The sequence below is a fragment of the Pygocentrus nattereri genome, chromosome 17, assembly GCF_015220715.1.
Source record: "Pygocentrus nattereri isolate fPygNat1 chromosome 17, fPygNat1.pri, whole genome shotgun sequence".
NCBI lineage: Eukaryota > Metazoa > Chordata > Actinopteri > Characiformes > Serrasalmidae > Pygocentrus > Pygocentrus nattereri.
The window spans coordinates 13,190,184-13,207,219 of record NC_051227.1 but is presented as its reverse complement, the minus strand read 5'-3'; the positions used below and the strand labels follow the sequence as shown (position 1 = coordinate 13,207,219).

The 17,036-nt window shown below is 39.8% G+C and overlaps 2 protein-coding genes across 5 annotated transcripts in view; both read right to left on the bottom strand.

The window, feature by feature from the left end:
* Positions 1-4,687, bottom strand: part of efna2a (ephrin-A2a) — a 149,834-nt gene extending 145,147 nt beyond the window's left edge. Inside the window, exon 1 of one of the 2 annotated variants that reach the window (XM_017706308.2) lies at positions 3,921-4,687. In XM_017706308.2, the coding sequence (XP_017561797.1) occupies positions 3,921-4,030 (110 nt within the window). In that variant the 5' untranslated portion in view covers positions 4,031-4,687. The remainder of the gene's footprint in view (positions 1-3,920) is intronic. The other variant, XM_017706309.2, reaches the window with a different exon arrangement.
* Positions 4,688-9,105: 4,418 nt separating this feature from the next.
* The window catches only part of ptbp1a (polypyrimidine tract binding protein 1a), a 37,552-nt gene continuing 29,621 nt past the window's right edge, over positions 9,106-17,036 (bottom strand). For all 3 annotated transcript variants that reach the window (XM_017706306.2, XM_037546642.1, XM_017706307.2), the window contains exon 16: positions 9,106-12,196. In XM_017706306.2, coding sequence (XP_017561795.1) covers positions 12,064-12,196 — 133 coding nt within the window. In that variant the 3' untranslated portion in view covers positions 9,106-12,063. The remainder of the gene's footprint in view (positions 12,197-17,036) is intronic.

Here is a 17,036-nt window from a genome sequence, read left to right as displayed (position 1 = left end):
GACAGTGAGTGGACACAGTGTTTAAAAACTCCAGCAGCACTGCTGTGTCTGATCCACTCGCACCAGCACAACACACCAGCACCACGTCAGTGTTATTGCAGTGCTGAGAATGACCCAGCACCCAAATAGTACCTGCTCTGTGAGGGTCCATGGGGGTCCTGACCACTGAAGAACAGGGTAAAAGGGGGTAACAAAGTATCAGAGAAACAGATGGACTACAGTCTGTAACTGTAGAACTACAAAGTGCACAAATAATAAAAGCATCTCAATAAATACAGAAAGCCGGTTTTCTCTGTAAACATGTTTGAGATATTAGAGATACAGTGTGAGGAGTGGAGGCCTTGATTGAATAGCTGTATATTAAGATTTAATAAAGCAAGAAAACAAACATGTTCAAAACTTCATATCAGGACATGACTAAGCAGAATACAGCCGTTACCCGGAAACAGCCGAGAGAAAAGTGGTCAGAGTTTCATATATAGGCCACTGTTTGTGTAATCATGGGATGAATCCATTATTAATAAAGATTTGACTGCATGGCTCCGAGCTCCGAGTAAAAGGACGGCATCAGAAGGCAAAGTCTTACATAAACATGCACTCGAGGGGAAAAAGAACACTTCCAGAACATGGAGACCTTCACATACGGAGGAGAAGGAGGTGAAGACGCCTGGATTCTGAATGTTGGCATATTTGTTGGTATGTATTTTTGTGATACTGTTCATGTGTGAACCTTTACTTTCACACCCAGTATTTTTTTTTTTATATCTTAAATAATTTTATAAATACACAACGTACCACATTATTCTACAACACCTTCTTCATATAAATACTTCTTCAATGAAGAGATAAAATGCTTTTAAGTTGAAACGTGTCATGTGGTGCGGCCGTCCATAAACTGTTGAGGTAAATTAGGGTAAATTATGTCAAAACGGACTGCGTTTGAATCCTTTACATTCACAACTTTTTGCAAAACAGGGCAGCTTTAAAAGTACTTGGCTCATCGAAATACATTTGTCTGTCATTTCTGACTTCAAGTAGTCAAACAGGACTTTTATTCTGAAAGCGTGGAGAGGGGACGGCCTTATGAAGACCCCAAAACACCTTCATCGTGCAAATGTTTAAGCAACAACACCATAAAAAGTCATTTTTGAGTCGTGGTTAGGCTGGTTCAGTTTACCAAGTCAGACGGTGCGACTCCAGAAAAAAAAACATGAAAATATTACTATTATAATAAAAATATATAATAATAAAAACAACAACTGATCAAGGATGAAGATTTCTACAGGGGTCCACATACAAAGGCTAGATCATTCATATACACTGTAGTATAAACTATATATAATTGCTGTTGTTGGAACAAAACCTCGTATCTCCAAAATGGTGACTTTACAGGAGAAGAAAAAAAACCTACTTCGCTTTCAATGCAAGTCAATGGAACCAGAATTTTGGGTCGTTTCTTTTGGTCCATTCATCAAGAAATTTACACACAATGTAAAAGTTAACATGTATTTTCAAATTCTGTCAAAAACTGAAAAATATCAAAAAAAGGAGACACTGGGTTTTCTTTGGACAGTAGCAATATACATATCTAATCTAATCTAATCTAATCTAATCCATCTATGATTATTTTCTGCTATTTATGAATTTCAAAATATTTACAAATTTCTGAATTTACAAAAGCTATGAAACATTAATATATGGTACAGATTCGAGGAGATAAAAGCACCTTATAGCACTCATATAGCACCTTTTATATATATATATATATATATATATATATATATATATATATATATATATATATATATATATATATATATATATACACACACACACACATACATACATACACGCACATACATACATATACACACATATATATATATATATATATATATACACACATACATACACACACACACACACACACACATACACACACACACACATATATATATATTATTGGATTTAGAAGGTTCTGCATTCAAAAAACCAGCGCCACTTTCAGTGACCATATTCAGGATAAAATGACCTGCATCTCCTGCACACACTCCTGTTCAACACAACAGTGCATATTAAAGACCACATGAAACTAAAAAAGCTCAGAAAAGTCCCTGAAAAGGAGCTCAAAATCAGAACAAATCACAGAACGTTGTTGTCTGTGTATTATTTGTTCCTTTCCCAAACTAACCAACAAAACATTAGGCCAATTCTTCTTTCTGAAAGTTGACTTTAGAGATTTTTACTTCTGTTGTGTGTTACAAACAGCAGGTCACACCAAGGACCAAGCATGTTGTCAAAATTTGATGGGAAACAGAACTTCCCACTTTTTGCAGGTGAATGTCTAAAAATGCTTTAAAACGTCTGCGGCAGGTTGAAATGATGTAAAATATATATGGAAAAGTCCTCAGTGTGTGAGAGCTCTGGTAAGTTTGACTAAAATACTACCACCTTCATGTGTTGCAGAAAGACTGCGTCAGCGGTGTTGCTCGTTATTTCAAAACTAACATACAACAACAACAACAACAAGAATGCACTGTTCATCATTCTCTGCATAAAATGTGACTGAAACTGAAGATAAATGGACTTTTTCTGGGAAAAAAACCCCTCAGATTTCAGTAGTTTCCTCAGTGGTGTTACTAACATTTGTGCCTAGTTTCCAATGCTAGAACGACCCCTGCAGGTATAAACACCACCAACTTAACACCAAATAAACACCAACATGTGAACAAAAGGAGAAACGTTATGCAGGACAGTGATGTAGTCCAGTATTATCTGCTGTTACTGGAGTCTTTCTGAAGATCCTGCACTCAAATCAGATCCATAACCATCATTTCTCAGGTTAACGAACATTTTTAAACACACTATTTACAAAAACGGCTCCGAGGAACCATCCATTAATATCGGAACCAAAAGCATTTCTTCTACGCAAAATATTGCATAAAAATCAATGAATTTTTGACAGCACTTTCCTTAAAATGTGCCACACATGGGGATCTTTTCTGCTCCACCTCACCATGTCTTTACAAAATTAAACATTGTGTATCACAGAAATACCAAATATCATGAGATTATTGCAATATCGCCCATCCCTACTCCCGCTTTAACCATCTGTGGGCAGTTCTTTCCTGATTTAGCTCATTCATGCACCACCAGTGCATTGATTTCATCAAGAAGTTCTCTAAAACGTCTTCGCATGGCTGTCACTTTGTGTGTGTATCTTAAAAAGTTGCTGTAAACCAGAAAAAAAAGGTATAAGATTATGTAATTTAGTTGCCAGTGGACTCAAAACTGGAATCAAACAACAACATGAATGCAACGTTTATCATTTTCTGCATAAAATAAAGAAAATTTGACTTTTTTGGGGGAAAAAAAAACGCTCAGATTTCCATAGCTTTATCAGTGGTGTTACTAACACTACTCACAACGGCTCAGAGGAACCATCCACCAATATCGGAACCAAAAGCATTTCTTCTATGCAAAATATTGCATAAAAATCAATGATTTTTTGACAGCACTTTCCTTAAAATGTGCCACAAATGGGGATCTTTTCTGCTCCACCTCACCATGTCTTTACAAAATTGAACATTGTGTGTCATGAAAATGCTGAGTATCGTGATATTATTGCAATATCGCCCATCCCTACTCCCCTTTAACCATCTGTGGGCAGTTTTTTGCCCAAATTAATTCCCTAAAACTTCTTTGCATGATTGTTACTTTGTGTGTGGATCTTTAAAAACTATAAATCGGAATAAAAGGGTATAAACCGAAGTAGTTTAGTTGACAGAGGACATGGATGCCAAGCTAGAGTGGGCTTCTTAGTCTAATTTAGGCTAATGGTGCAACATTTAAGGTGGAATGGAAAATGTAAAATTTGGAGAATTTGAATTAAAGCACCTTCTCAGCAGAATAACTCGTACCTGGAGTTGGAGCTGTTCCAGTAGACCGCATGCCTGTCCGAGACCATCCGGTCATCCGCCCAAACGGACACCCAGCACATCACCATCAGCACCAACACTGGCACCTCCATTGGATCGGCTGGTGGAGAAAACTCTTCACCTTCTAGAAAACCTCCTGGACAGTCTTGGTATTAACAGAGGTGGTCTTCTGTCTCCCTTAGAGACCCCCTACGTTCGTACCTGCAGTCATAACTACTCTTTTCTCATCCCAGCTCACTTTTGCTTGTCTTCTCCTGCTGGGAGGCAGTTTGTGGAGCCCATTTCATCAGATGATTTCATGCTAGAACGTCTCTCAGGACTTAAATCCTTGGAGGAAAGGTGTCCCGGAGCACAGCGTCCAGAAACAGCCTTAGAACTTGGTACCTGGACTCCACGTGCGGTGCGTTCACCTGAAGCAGGACTAGATGTTCCCCTCGATGTTCTCCAACGCCAAAGTCCAGCAAGCAGCAAGTTCCCCCGCTCCGGTTCTCCAAACAGCTTCGTCCCAAGGCTGTAAGAGGCTCAGCACATCCAGGAAAACATCTCTCCACACAAACAAGCGTCTATAATCCCAAAGCGAGGACCAGAGGCTCCGCACACACCTCCACCTGCTTTCAGCCTCTCGTCGAGTCCGTCCTCGCCTCAAAGCCGGCTTTAACTCCCTCACCTTCCCCCAGGCTCCAGTCTGAGATCTCAGCCTGGTTCCTCACATCTCCAGCTCCATGCCCAGCACTGCCAATGTTGAGTGAATGCACGCTAAACCCGCCCACTTCCCTCCAGGGGCGTGGCTTCAGCGCACGCTCACGCCAATGAGCTCTTTCCTTCAGAAAGCCTGGACTTAGAAAACACGAGGTCTATTCAGACCACCATAAAATACGAATTAATTAGGCGCTAATTAATGAATTAATTCAATAATTCCACTAATGGGGAGCCAAACGAACCAGTAACGCACCAGTGCAGTTTCCCAGCTCGCTGGAGTAAATATCTGAAACCAGTTTATTACCACATTTCTACGTTTTAATCTTCATAAAGGATTTTAAATGTTTCTACGACGTTTTAATCCGAGATTATAATGTAAACGCGTCTGTTCGCAGCTTCACTGGACTTGTGGACGAAGTTTGATATAAGTGTAAAGTGCGCCCCCTGCTGTCAGAGATCAACAACTGCTCCTGTTTTCTGAAATGCTTTATTAGAAACACCCACGCTGCGCTTCCACTCCCTGGCCACTTTATTAGAAACACCCACCTTGTGCTTCCACTGACTGGCCACTTTATTAGAAACACCCACCTTGTGCTTCCACTCACTGGCCACTTTACTAGAAACACCCACCTTGTGCTTCCACTCACTGGACACTTTATTAGAAACACCCACCTTGTGCTTCCACTCACTGGCCACTTTATTAGAAACACCCACCTTGTGCTTCCACTCACTGGCCACTTTACTAGAAACACCCACCTTGTGCTTCCACTCACTGCCCACTTTATTAGAAACACCCACCTTGTGCTTCCACTCACTGGCCACTTTATTAGAAACACCCACCTTGGGCTTCCACTCACTGGCCACTTTATTAGAAACACCCACCTTGTGATTTCACTCACTGTCCACTTTATTAGAAACACCCACTTTGTGCTTCCACTCACTGGCCACTTTATTAGAAACAGCCACCTTGTGCTTCCACTCACTGGCCACTTTATTAGAAACACCCACCTTGTGCTTCCACTCACTGGACACTTTATTAGAAACACCCACCTTGTGCTTCCACTCACTGGCCACTTTATTAGAAACACTCACCTTGTGCTTCCACTAACTGGCCACTTTATTGGAAACACCCACCTTGTGCTTCCACTGACTGGCCACTTTAATAGAAACACCCACCTTGTGATTTCACTCACCGGCCACTTTATTAGAAACACCCACTTTGTGCTTCCACTCACTGGCCACTTTATTAGAAACACCCACCTTTTGCTTCACTAACTGGTTACTTTATTAGAAACACCCACCTTGTGCTTCCACTCACTGGCCACTTTACTAGAAACACCCACCTTGTGCTTCCACTCACTGGCCACTTTACTAGAAACACCCACCTTGTGCTTCCACTCACTGGCCACTTTATTAGAAACACCCACCTTGTGATTTCACTCACCGGCCACTTTATTAGAAACACCCACTTTGTGCTTCCACTCACTAGCCACTTTATTAGAAACACCCACCTTGTGCTTCCACTCACTGGCCACTTTATTAGAAACACCCACCTTGTGCTTCCACTCACTGGCCACTTTATTAGAAACACCCAGCTTGAACTTGCACTGACTTACCACTTTATTAGAAACACTCAACTGGTGCTTCCATTGGCTGGCCACTTTATTAGAAACACCCATCGACTCCATTCATCACTGGTCAGTCTCTAAACACAGGGCTGCTGTTGTCCAGGTGGTGGTCCATTCTCAGCACAGCAGTGACACTGACATACTAAGCTGAGAGCAGACCACCAACCAACAACGTCCAGCCAAAATAATCTCTGCATTCAGAAACTGACCACTGATGAAAGCCCAGAGGATAGACAACACAAACTGAGCATCCACAGGTGAGCTGCAGTCTCAAACTGCACCAGCCAGGTGGAGCCACAACAGGAGGGTTTCTGATAAAGCGGCCATGGGACAGGCTCCAGTAGGCACGTGTTGCTCATCATTAGTGAAAATAGATCATCATAAAGGCTGATCTATCGCTGAGCCCAAATCCTGCATTTTTCTCCCTTGATCTCCACCTACATTTGAGTTATATACCAAATCAAACACACTGCCCTAGAATTATTAAACAGGCTGTTTTTCAGCCTTTCAGACTGACACGTAAATGAGCTGAAACCAGGCTTTTGGTTTCCCTGGAAGTGAGCAGCTCAGGTTCAGGAGGACCAGCTGGGAGCAGCTCTCCATTCACTTCAGGCTGAAAAGGCTCCCCTAAGTTTTGCATCACCTTATGGCCCCGTCCTTTTCCACAGACACTCGACCGTCTGTTGTTGTGATAAAGACTGAGCTGCAACGTCTGAAATAGAGGCTCCTCATTAATACAAAGAGCAGAACAGGTTCAGCATACAATAATACCATCACTGCAACAAGAAATAATTTACAATTGCTATTTATTTTATAACTAAAGATGTATTACACCCTGTTAGAGATTAAGGTTCCGCTCAGTTATTTACCAAAAAACTGCAGCAGCCCTAAACTATTGAACAGTTTCAACACTACACTGCTAGAAATTAAGGTTCTGTTCAGTTACATTTTATGTTCATCAAGGTACAAACAGTGTAAATGTTCCCTCAAAGGTTCTATAGTGGGTTTAAGGTCTGATGGATTTAAGCTTCAGTTTTTCCAGGTGAAAAGTTGGTATTTGTATCTTTTCATAACTGAATGTTTTAAAACAGAACAGTAGAATAAAAGCCTGGAGACGAGGCGGGGAGTGTGGAGTCAGTGCAGCTTAGAACACATCATTTCAGTGGATTAGGGTTCAGTTATGTTCCCTGAATGAAGGGACTGAGATGGAGCCTTGAGGGTTCCAAGTCAGTGACCATTTAGTACCTTCCTTTCTGAGAGTTTAGATTCTGTTCTTAACTGCAAACACTCAAGAGCCCAAAGCTGTGAACCGTTCTGTGCTTTAAGAATGCGTCATGAATCTGATGTAGACTTCTATTATAAAAATGATAGATAATAAACCAAACAACCAAAACCAGTTTTTCATTAAAAAAAAAAAAAAAAAATTCTAGAAAACTTGAAGCAAAGAAAAAGAAAAGCACATAAATGAATGAACAGGGAGTAAAAAGCTGTGGAAAATGAAGATGTTATTGAAGGAAAAAAAAAAGCAAAAAAAAAAAGCACAGAAACCAAAGACGAGATGAAAGTGCAAAGTAACGAAAGATTTATTGAGAGCAGAAGAGAACGAAGCAGTGTCGAAGGATGGCTGTTTTCATGAAAGAGGGGCATTTACAGGTACTGACACATCGTGTTGGAATATCTTTAATAATCTGTGTAATAAAAAACAAGTATTGCTCTACAATGAGCCGTTCACGCTGTCGCCTTTATCAAAATATACATAAAGATGTGTGAAAAACAGGTACTTTTTTTCTTAGGAAAGCAAAAGATGTGAGGAAATTTATTTTCACCTACAGAAAAAAAAAGACAACATATACAGGCCTACCAACTTCATGGCTCCCTGCTCCCTACATAGTGCACAAAATGAGCACTTGCACACCTCGACAGTTCACTACATCTCAAATAGAACAGCGTGTACGACTGAACTGCAAGCTGCAGATCACCATCGTTCAGCGCTCTGCTTATTCAGTATCATGACTCATGTAATGACTATATAAGGAGTCAGGAGAGCCTGACATTCAACCAAATGCTTATTTCAAAACAATAGGGTTTTAAAAAAAAAGGCCACCAGGGGGCACTTCACGATTTTGTTTTGGTCTCATTCATAAAAAGCTATTTGAGAACCTGTAATGTCAAAAGAATGACTGAAGGATAATCAGATCAGAAATCAAACTAATTTGCACTTTAAACCTATCCTAGATGGACACCTACACCCAAATTTTAAAAAATTCTCCCCTACAAAAAAAAAAATCCAAAATGTTTTAAAAGGAATGTTTAATACAAAAAAAAAAAAGAAAGAAAACACACTGGTCAATAACTTGGCCCCCACGAAGTTCAAAGATTCTGATAACGTCACAAAAAGTGCCAAAAAAAAAACAAAGTTCACACATGGCGAGAGGTGCCTGATATTTAAGACATGGTGTATTTTATAAGACATAGTGCGACATGGGGGGGAGAAACCAACAGTATTCGCTAGAAACAGCAAAAAGACTTCACGACTTGGTCTGAAAGGTCCGAATTCACTCAAATGTAAACAAAAATGAACAGGGCTGGGTATCGAGCGAAATCAGTACTGCTGTAGCTTGTATTGTATTGCAAACTGAAAGTTTGTGGCTTCAGTCGGGCTACGCTCACATTACAAGCCTCACTGCTCAGATCCGATCTCTCCGACTCGACGGTTCAGACTCGTTTAGGTCAGTGACTCAAATCTGTCATTAAATGTGATGAACTGGCCTGAGATGACCCTCATGAGCTCATCCTGCTCAGTAACGTCACGTGACTGAATCACTGCATCATCAGCACAAACTAACGAGCAGAACGAGCTTCGCTGAGAAGATCATTAACTCTGATCAGCTCTCAGCTTCATTATTAGAGCCAGACGAAGGAGAACAAGGTGAGATGAGCTGCTTTTCCACCAGGCTTTAACATCTGTTCGGCATTGTTGCCGTGGTAACGCTGAATGATGGTTACGTGCAGTGGAGGAAAAACATCTAACGTATTCCGATCAGAGTTCACATCGAGTGTTTACATGCACTAAAAATTCAATAACTGCAGAAAATCTGATTTTATCAGTAATCTGATCAATGGGTTTACATGCACTTGAGTAATCGGATAGTGGAGAAACTCCGGATCTACCCGAGTCAGACAATCGCATTTTTGCTTTACAACCAGCCAATAAACTCACAGAAGACGACGTGATGTAAATATAACGTAAAACTCTAACTTTATGTTGCGGCTTTTTTGTATTTTAATCATCGCGCCGCTTTACCTGAAAACAAACATATCTAGAAGATGAATATTTAAATCTTGCATTTCATCAACAACTTATTTGGTTTCAATAAGTGAGCAGCACAACCGCGAGACGCAGAAAAACAAAGTGATGCTGCTCGCTTATTTCAGTACTGCAGTCTTTTCACACATGCTCAGACCAAGAAACCTGATTACTGAGCTAAAAACCAGCCTCTACCAGATTTCTTAATCAGAGTATGGTGTTTACATGACCATTTGAAAAATAAAATTAAGTGCAGATAGCAGATTCCGATCGGATTATCAAGTGCATGTAAACGCATACCTATCTGATCTAGGACCACATGGGAAAGTGGCTCAGCTCAGATTTGAAAAGATCAGATGTGTGTGTCCAAACAGTCGTGAAAACATCAGATCAGAGTCATATTAGGGTGAAAAATCAGATTTGTGCCACTTCAACCTGGTAACATGAGCGTAGCCTCTGTGAAAGTGGGGGCACTGATGGACTAAAGGAGCAGTGCTGATGTCAACATGCATACGGAATGCAACTTGGGACAGCCAATCAGCAATCGGCAGTCTCGACTGCGGAACAAGCATGCCAACTGACCCACTGATGCCAACAAACCGACTACTGAATTAGGGATGCACAATATTAGTATCTTTGGAAAAACGTAAACTACTGACTTTGGATGTTTAGATCTGACTAAGATTGTAATCTGATATGACGTATTTACTGCACTCCAGAATTCCGCATTTAATTAATCTCACTACAAATAAACGTACATACCTGTATCTCACGCTGATGACGTCACAACACCTACACTTTATGTAGGTCCATTACTGACACTGACTTTGTATTGAATGCCACTAAAAGCTGTAAATTTTGATACCCAGCCCTAAAAATGTCTGATTTAGCTATAAAAATTGTGCACACTGATGAAGAGCAACATAAACGCAGTTTTTTGCCTCGTTTCAGGGCAGGAAGAAGCCCTCAAATGTAAAAGGCTTTATCCGTAAGGCATGCTGTAGGGTGAAGCTGCCGTGTACTGAGTGTCGGTACAATGAACAGAAAAACTACGAGCTGGGTCTCCGACCGCGATGGAGACTAAGCTAGCTAAGGCACAGTGATTGATGGGACAATGCCCAAATAGATCTTATACAGTATAGAAACGATACAAAAGTGTGTGCATCTAAAAAAAAAAAAAAAAAAAAAAAAAGACTGATAAACGAAATGAAAACTGCTATATAGTCATACAGGAGTATACTTTTAAACGAAGATAAGGACGAGGTCCCCGGATATAGCTTGACTATCAAGGGAACAAAACAAAGGGATTTAAAAGAAGTCTTTCCTAATTACATATTCCGAGAAAGTCTTACGAAGAGCCACCTTTTGGAGCTGTAAAGACGCGGACAACAGACGAAGGGCCTGATCTGCAATTTAACCTGAAGTATTTCTGAATTTTATGAACACAAAAAAGGCCTCAAACTCACCATAAATTTAAATCAAAGTCCTTTTTGGAGCTAGCAGTAAGGCTAAATGCACTTCAACACCAATTAAGGCACAGCATTTTTGAAAGGCAGAATTGACAGGAGGAAAATAAGAAATTTAAGCGGTACGGGTTTCAAAACTACAACAGATTGAACTTTGTATAGAACGGCTGGGCGACCTGAAATTGGGTGGGTTTTTAATGACCCACCCTGCAGAGGCACAGAGTGTAAACTAGGCAGCATATCAAGAATCCTAAACAGGACTACATCTCCCAGAAACCCCGTAGAACAGCAACTACTGCTACATATTGTGCATCAAACCAAATAATATGGAAACCCGTTTAGACCAGGCGAGTATGAGAGGTTAAAACTATGACGAGTTTTTCCTCTCAAAATAATGACTTACATCCTCAAAACTTTCTTACAAGACTTATTACATCAATTATGAATTTCAAAATGCACTTAAACAAAGTTTCTCTTAACTTTCACTTGCCAGCTCATAATTTGATGTAAAAACTGTGTCAAATGAGTTACAATAAGAAAGTCATTAGAAAATAAGTCATTAGTTTTACATTTTCAGAAAACTATATTTTAAGTTCAAAAAAGTTGCAAAAACTGGCCATTTTCCTCTTTAACCTGACAAACGGCTTCCATATAATATAGCGAAGACTGAAAAGCTACAAAGCTTCAGTGAAATGTAGCGTTGCTCTGCACCAACATCAGTGACCAAGCCAAGTCTAAGAGAGGAAACCAGCAAAGAGGGGAAAAAAAAAAGCTCCATCAAACCTAAATAAAACGCTGGGTCTTCATTGTCTCCTCTGATCTATTGGTTCAAAAGTGGCATCTTAAATAGACAAGCATACGTGTGAATATAGATTTAAAGAAAAAAAAAAGGAATGATAAAGTGTGTCTTGTGGAAAATCCACAGCATTATAAATTGTGGAAGGCTTTAAGTTTGGTCTAAAGTGACAGTCTCTCTCTCTCTATCCCCCCCCTCCTGAAATGACCAGCTCCTGACTACCCCGCCCTCAGATGGTGGACTTCGAGAAGGAAACGCGGAGGTGATGGTTCTCCCCCAGGTCGTGATTGTGGAACTCGATCAGCGACTCGATTGCCTCCTCTACTGAGCTCATCTGGATGAGCGCCATCTTGTGGTCTTTCCTGAGAGAAATAAAGGAAGAGTTACTTAAAAGATAAGTTTAAAAAAAAAAAAAAAAAAAAAAAAAAAAAATCATCAAAACAGAGGCACAGTTTCCCTCTTTACCCCAAATGTAGCTGATCAGCCTGGACATTTAAGTTGTCTCAAGTTTTACACTTTAAAAAAAAACGTTTCTTTAGTAAAGAAAAAGGTTCTATTTAGAGCCATGAACGCTTAAAGAACCCTTCGCATGCTTAAAAACTTCTTCGCATCACGAAATCCTTTAGATGGATGAAGAATGTGCTGCAGATGGTTCCACACAATGTTTTGGAGAAGAGTTCTAAATGGAACCAAATGGTGTTCTTCTACTGTTACGATGTCAAGGCTGAAACGGTAGAGGAACCCTTTTTGGTGCAACACAGAACCCTTTTCTATACAGAACCATATAAAACTACTCCTTCATCTGTCAATCTTAAGAATTTCATGCTGCAGAAAATCATTTAATCATGCAAAGAGTGCTTTGGTTCTATATAGAACCATGAAAACTCGTTTTTACTAGAGAACCCTTGGCATAATTCAAGGGTTCTTTGCATCATAAAATATTTCTTCAAATTGATGGAAAATGTGCTGTAGATGGTTCTATATAGCACCCAAAAGGGTTCTTTTATTACAAAGCTTGACATTGTAACAGAAAAACCCTTATTGGGACTACACAGGACATTTGTATGATTGAAGGATTCCGTGCATCGTTAAATGGTTCTTCAGATGTATAGATAGCATGCTGTATTTGGTTCTATATAGCACCTACTGTTATGATGTAACAATAGACAAACTCTTAGGTGCTATATAGAACCCTTTTCAAAAAAGGTTCCATACAGACCCATTTGAAGAACCCTACCACAATACCAAGAACCCTTTAATCATGGAGGGTTCTTTGAGTGTTCATGGTTCTACATAGAACCACTCTTTTTACTAAAGAACCCTTCACATGATTAAAGGGATCTCTGCCTTGTGCAATGGTTCTTCAAACTGATGGAAAATGTGCTGTAGATGGTTCTATATAGCACCCAAAAGGGTTCATTCCTTTGTTACAAGCTTGACATTGTAAGGGCAGAAGAACCTTTTTTGGTGCTACATAGAACACCTCTGTGATTAAAGGGTTCTGTGCATCACTGAACGCATCTTTAGATTGATGGATAATATGCTATATTTGATTCAACACATTATCCATCAGGGTTCTTCTGCTGTTATGTCAAGTTTGTAACAGCAATAGAACCCTTTTTGGTGCTACACAGAACGTTTGCGTGATTAAAGGGTTCTATGCATCGTTGAATGAGCTATGAGGCTTATCTACCTAACAAGTAATGGAAGCTTATGTACACCGATTAGTTTGGTAGTAACCGTGCGAGTACACCGGACACTCTCCTCATGCAGTGTGTAGAGCCGTTTAGTGTCTAACGGACTTTGTGGTTTCTGACACCAAGACTCGCTGATCTATAATCATGGACTACAGCAGACACAGCTCAGGCTGCCTTCACTGTTTTAGCAATTTCTATCATACACAGTGCAGTGCATCATTGTGTCAAAGTCTTATACAGGCCCAGATCAAGTTATCGGCCTCTGGGCACAAATATCTGTTGGGTCTCTAGCTGACTGTCAGGAAACTTTGTATAATGTCACAACAGGTTACATGATGCTTATCGCTGTTGTCGGAAGAAAACCTCGTATCTCCATGTTACGATCCTATGGGTCAGTGTTTTATTGTAGTGCGTCTTCTGTATTTATTACATAGCCAAGGGAAGATGCACTGAGCCACCACCAGGGGGAGCCGCCTACAAGAGAGAAAGTGCAATACTTTTGCTTCTGGAGTGGCTTCCGTTGCGTTCCTGGTTCCCTGCAGTGAGTTGAGACACTGCTGCTGTAAAGTAGTGTTGGTGTGAGAGCTTGGCTACTGGTGTTTTATTTTCATAACCTCATATCATTACACCTTCACTAAGTACAGGGTGTCCCAAAAGAAAACTGGCATTTCACAGTCTTAACACAGCCAATTCTCCCTCAAATCATCTCAAATTTTACCAAATGTGTAAAAACTAACCCAGTTTAGTTTTGCTTTTCATTTTTCAGGTTTAAGAACAGCATTCACGAGATATGAAAAGGCATTGTGTGTGTTAGAATATGCTCAAACAGTCAAACAAGAGTGCAGCGTGCATTTTCAAGAAAATGTTATAAAATTGTACCAACTGGAAAGCAGATTTGGGCACAAAAAATTCAGAGAGGAAAGCTGTATATGCAGGGCAAAGGGATCAGGATCAGAAGATACCGTCAATCAGGTTTGAGAAACGTTTGTGCGAAGCCCTAGAAAGTCTGTAAGAAGAGCATCTCTGGACACCCGTGTTTGACAGGAGCTGGACTACTGACTTCATGTGCTTTGCATCTCAGGCAGTGCGCATATCGAACATTTGTGAAGCTCTGAAATCGGTTATAAAATCTACATTCCTTCCTACATTTCTTGTTCGAATTTTGATCAATAAATTGTGCTGTTCAACTTGAACCCTATTTAATTTTGTTTGCCAGGACATGTAGTTACTCATTCACGTCACAAATGTAAATTGTATACTGTAAACACACAGCACTTATATATTCCCTCATTAGGGAAAAGGGGATGTTTTTTGTTGTCTTTCTCCTGATCTGCTTTAGCTAGGTTAGAGATCGTATTTGATTTAATGTCTAAAGCCTTCAACTCTTGAAAGTAAAGCTAATTTTTTCAATCGCAGAACTGGTTATATGCGTGACCAGGGGAAGTGGGAGGGCACAGGTCTCCATTTTTTTTTTATGTAACACTCCAAAATGGTAACTTCACAGGTGAAGAAAAAAACCTACTTTACTTTCAACGTAAATCAATGGAACCAAAGTTTTTTCCACATCATTTTAGGTCGTTTCATTTGGTCCATTATTCATGAAGTTTACACACATTATAAAGAGCAACAGGCTTTGACTTTTCAAATCATGTCAAAAACAAAACAAAAATGGAGATATGAGCTTTTCTTCTGACAGTGATGTGCAAAGCCATAATGGCAGCATACTAACTGCAGTCACCAGTATAATCCTGTTTTCCAACAGAATCAAAACAACATCAACATTAACACACCAATGAAAACAGGTTAACAAACCCAATAACTAACGCAAGACACAAGCTGGACGTCCGTCCCGTCGCCGTCTTTTAAAGATCAGAGCATAAACTTTGTCTCCTCTGCAGACCAGTTTCTGCTCCGCCATGTTGAATGGTATAAACTCTCACTATGACGTGACGCACATGCAGAACGGACTTAAACTTTCCCGATAGGGAAAGTAATCAGATTCAGGCGTTTACACTGATATTCTTCTATTTAACAGATCAACTTGTTAAATCGGCTAGAAACTGTAATCCAAATGGTGTTTACATGGTACGTATTATATTCTGAATGAGCTATTAGATTAACAGATTATTAGGATGCATGTAAATATGAAATATGGCTACAGTGTTCAAAACAGGTGGAGGGAAAAAAAAAAAAAAAAAAAAAAAAAAACCGGAAACATCAGAAAACTTTAAAACCTCCACCAGCACCTTAACGTAAAACAGACTGAAGGTGGGCGTGGACAGTACTTCAGAGGCGAGATATAAATACGAAAAAGAGAAAAAAAAAAAAAAAAGTTCACAGTTCACTACCAAGAACGATGATGCAACTTTTTTCAACATTTTAAATATCTGGAGTCTCAAAATTGAAAAATACATTCAAAGGAACGGTGCACTCTTCTAAATAAAGATCTGGAAGCTTAAACAAGGAAAAAAAGCAAACGTTCAGTACAGATGTTAAGTATCAGGATCGTCTGAAATGGCGCTGGACGTATGCCCATAAAAACCCATGAATGATCGGGGCAAAGTCTTTTAGTGCCGAAAGACCGACAGTGCAATTTTTGTTATACGCATTAAGATTAATGTAATAAGAACTTGTGAACTGGCTGTAAATGTTTATCCAATCAGAAGCAGCCAAATACCCATGTGTTGTGACTGCAACCACAAATATCCAGCAGTCTGGCACAGCACAACCTTAATTTGCAGAAAATAACTGCACTTTATATTTCAGCCACAAAGTGTTTAGTGACGAGGTTTTGATAACTGGGTTATAAACTTCCTTTGTTAGCGACGCTGTTGTCGGAACAAAACCTCGTATCTCCAAAATGGTAACTTTAAAAGTGTTTTTTCTTTTTCCTGTAATGTAAGTCAATAGAACCAGATTTTTTTCCACGTAATTTTGGCTTTAAATCTGATTTTCTGCGCTGATGTGACTCAGATCTGGTGCTTTCAGGGCTGTGAGACACACAAATCTGATCTTTTCAATTCTGACCTGAGCCACTTTCATACGTGGTGCTAGATTGAAAACTTATCCGATTCATGGCCTTGTGATTCGTGGCTTTTTTCCCCACTGTGCTGCTCCATCATTCAGCGTTACAATGGCAACAGCACCAAACAGACATTAAAGCCTGTCAACAGTGGAAATGCAGCTCATCTTACCTTTTTCTCCTTCGTCTGGCTCTAATATTGAAGCTGAGAGCTGATCATATTTAATGATCTTCACAGCGAAGGTCGTTCTTTTCATTAGTTTGTGCTGATGCTTTTAATGCAAGTCAATGGGACCAGAATTTTTTCCAAGTGACTTCAGGCCATTTGTTTTGGTCCACTGTTCATGAACTTTACACACAATGTAAAGAGCAAGAGGTTTGTTCAAATTATGCCAAAACCTGAAAAATGACAAAAACGGAGATACAAGGTTTTCTTCTGACAGCAGTGAACAATAGCCTTATTGACGCAGTTTAGCACTGGAG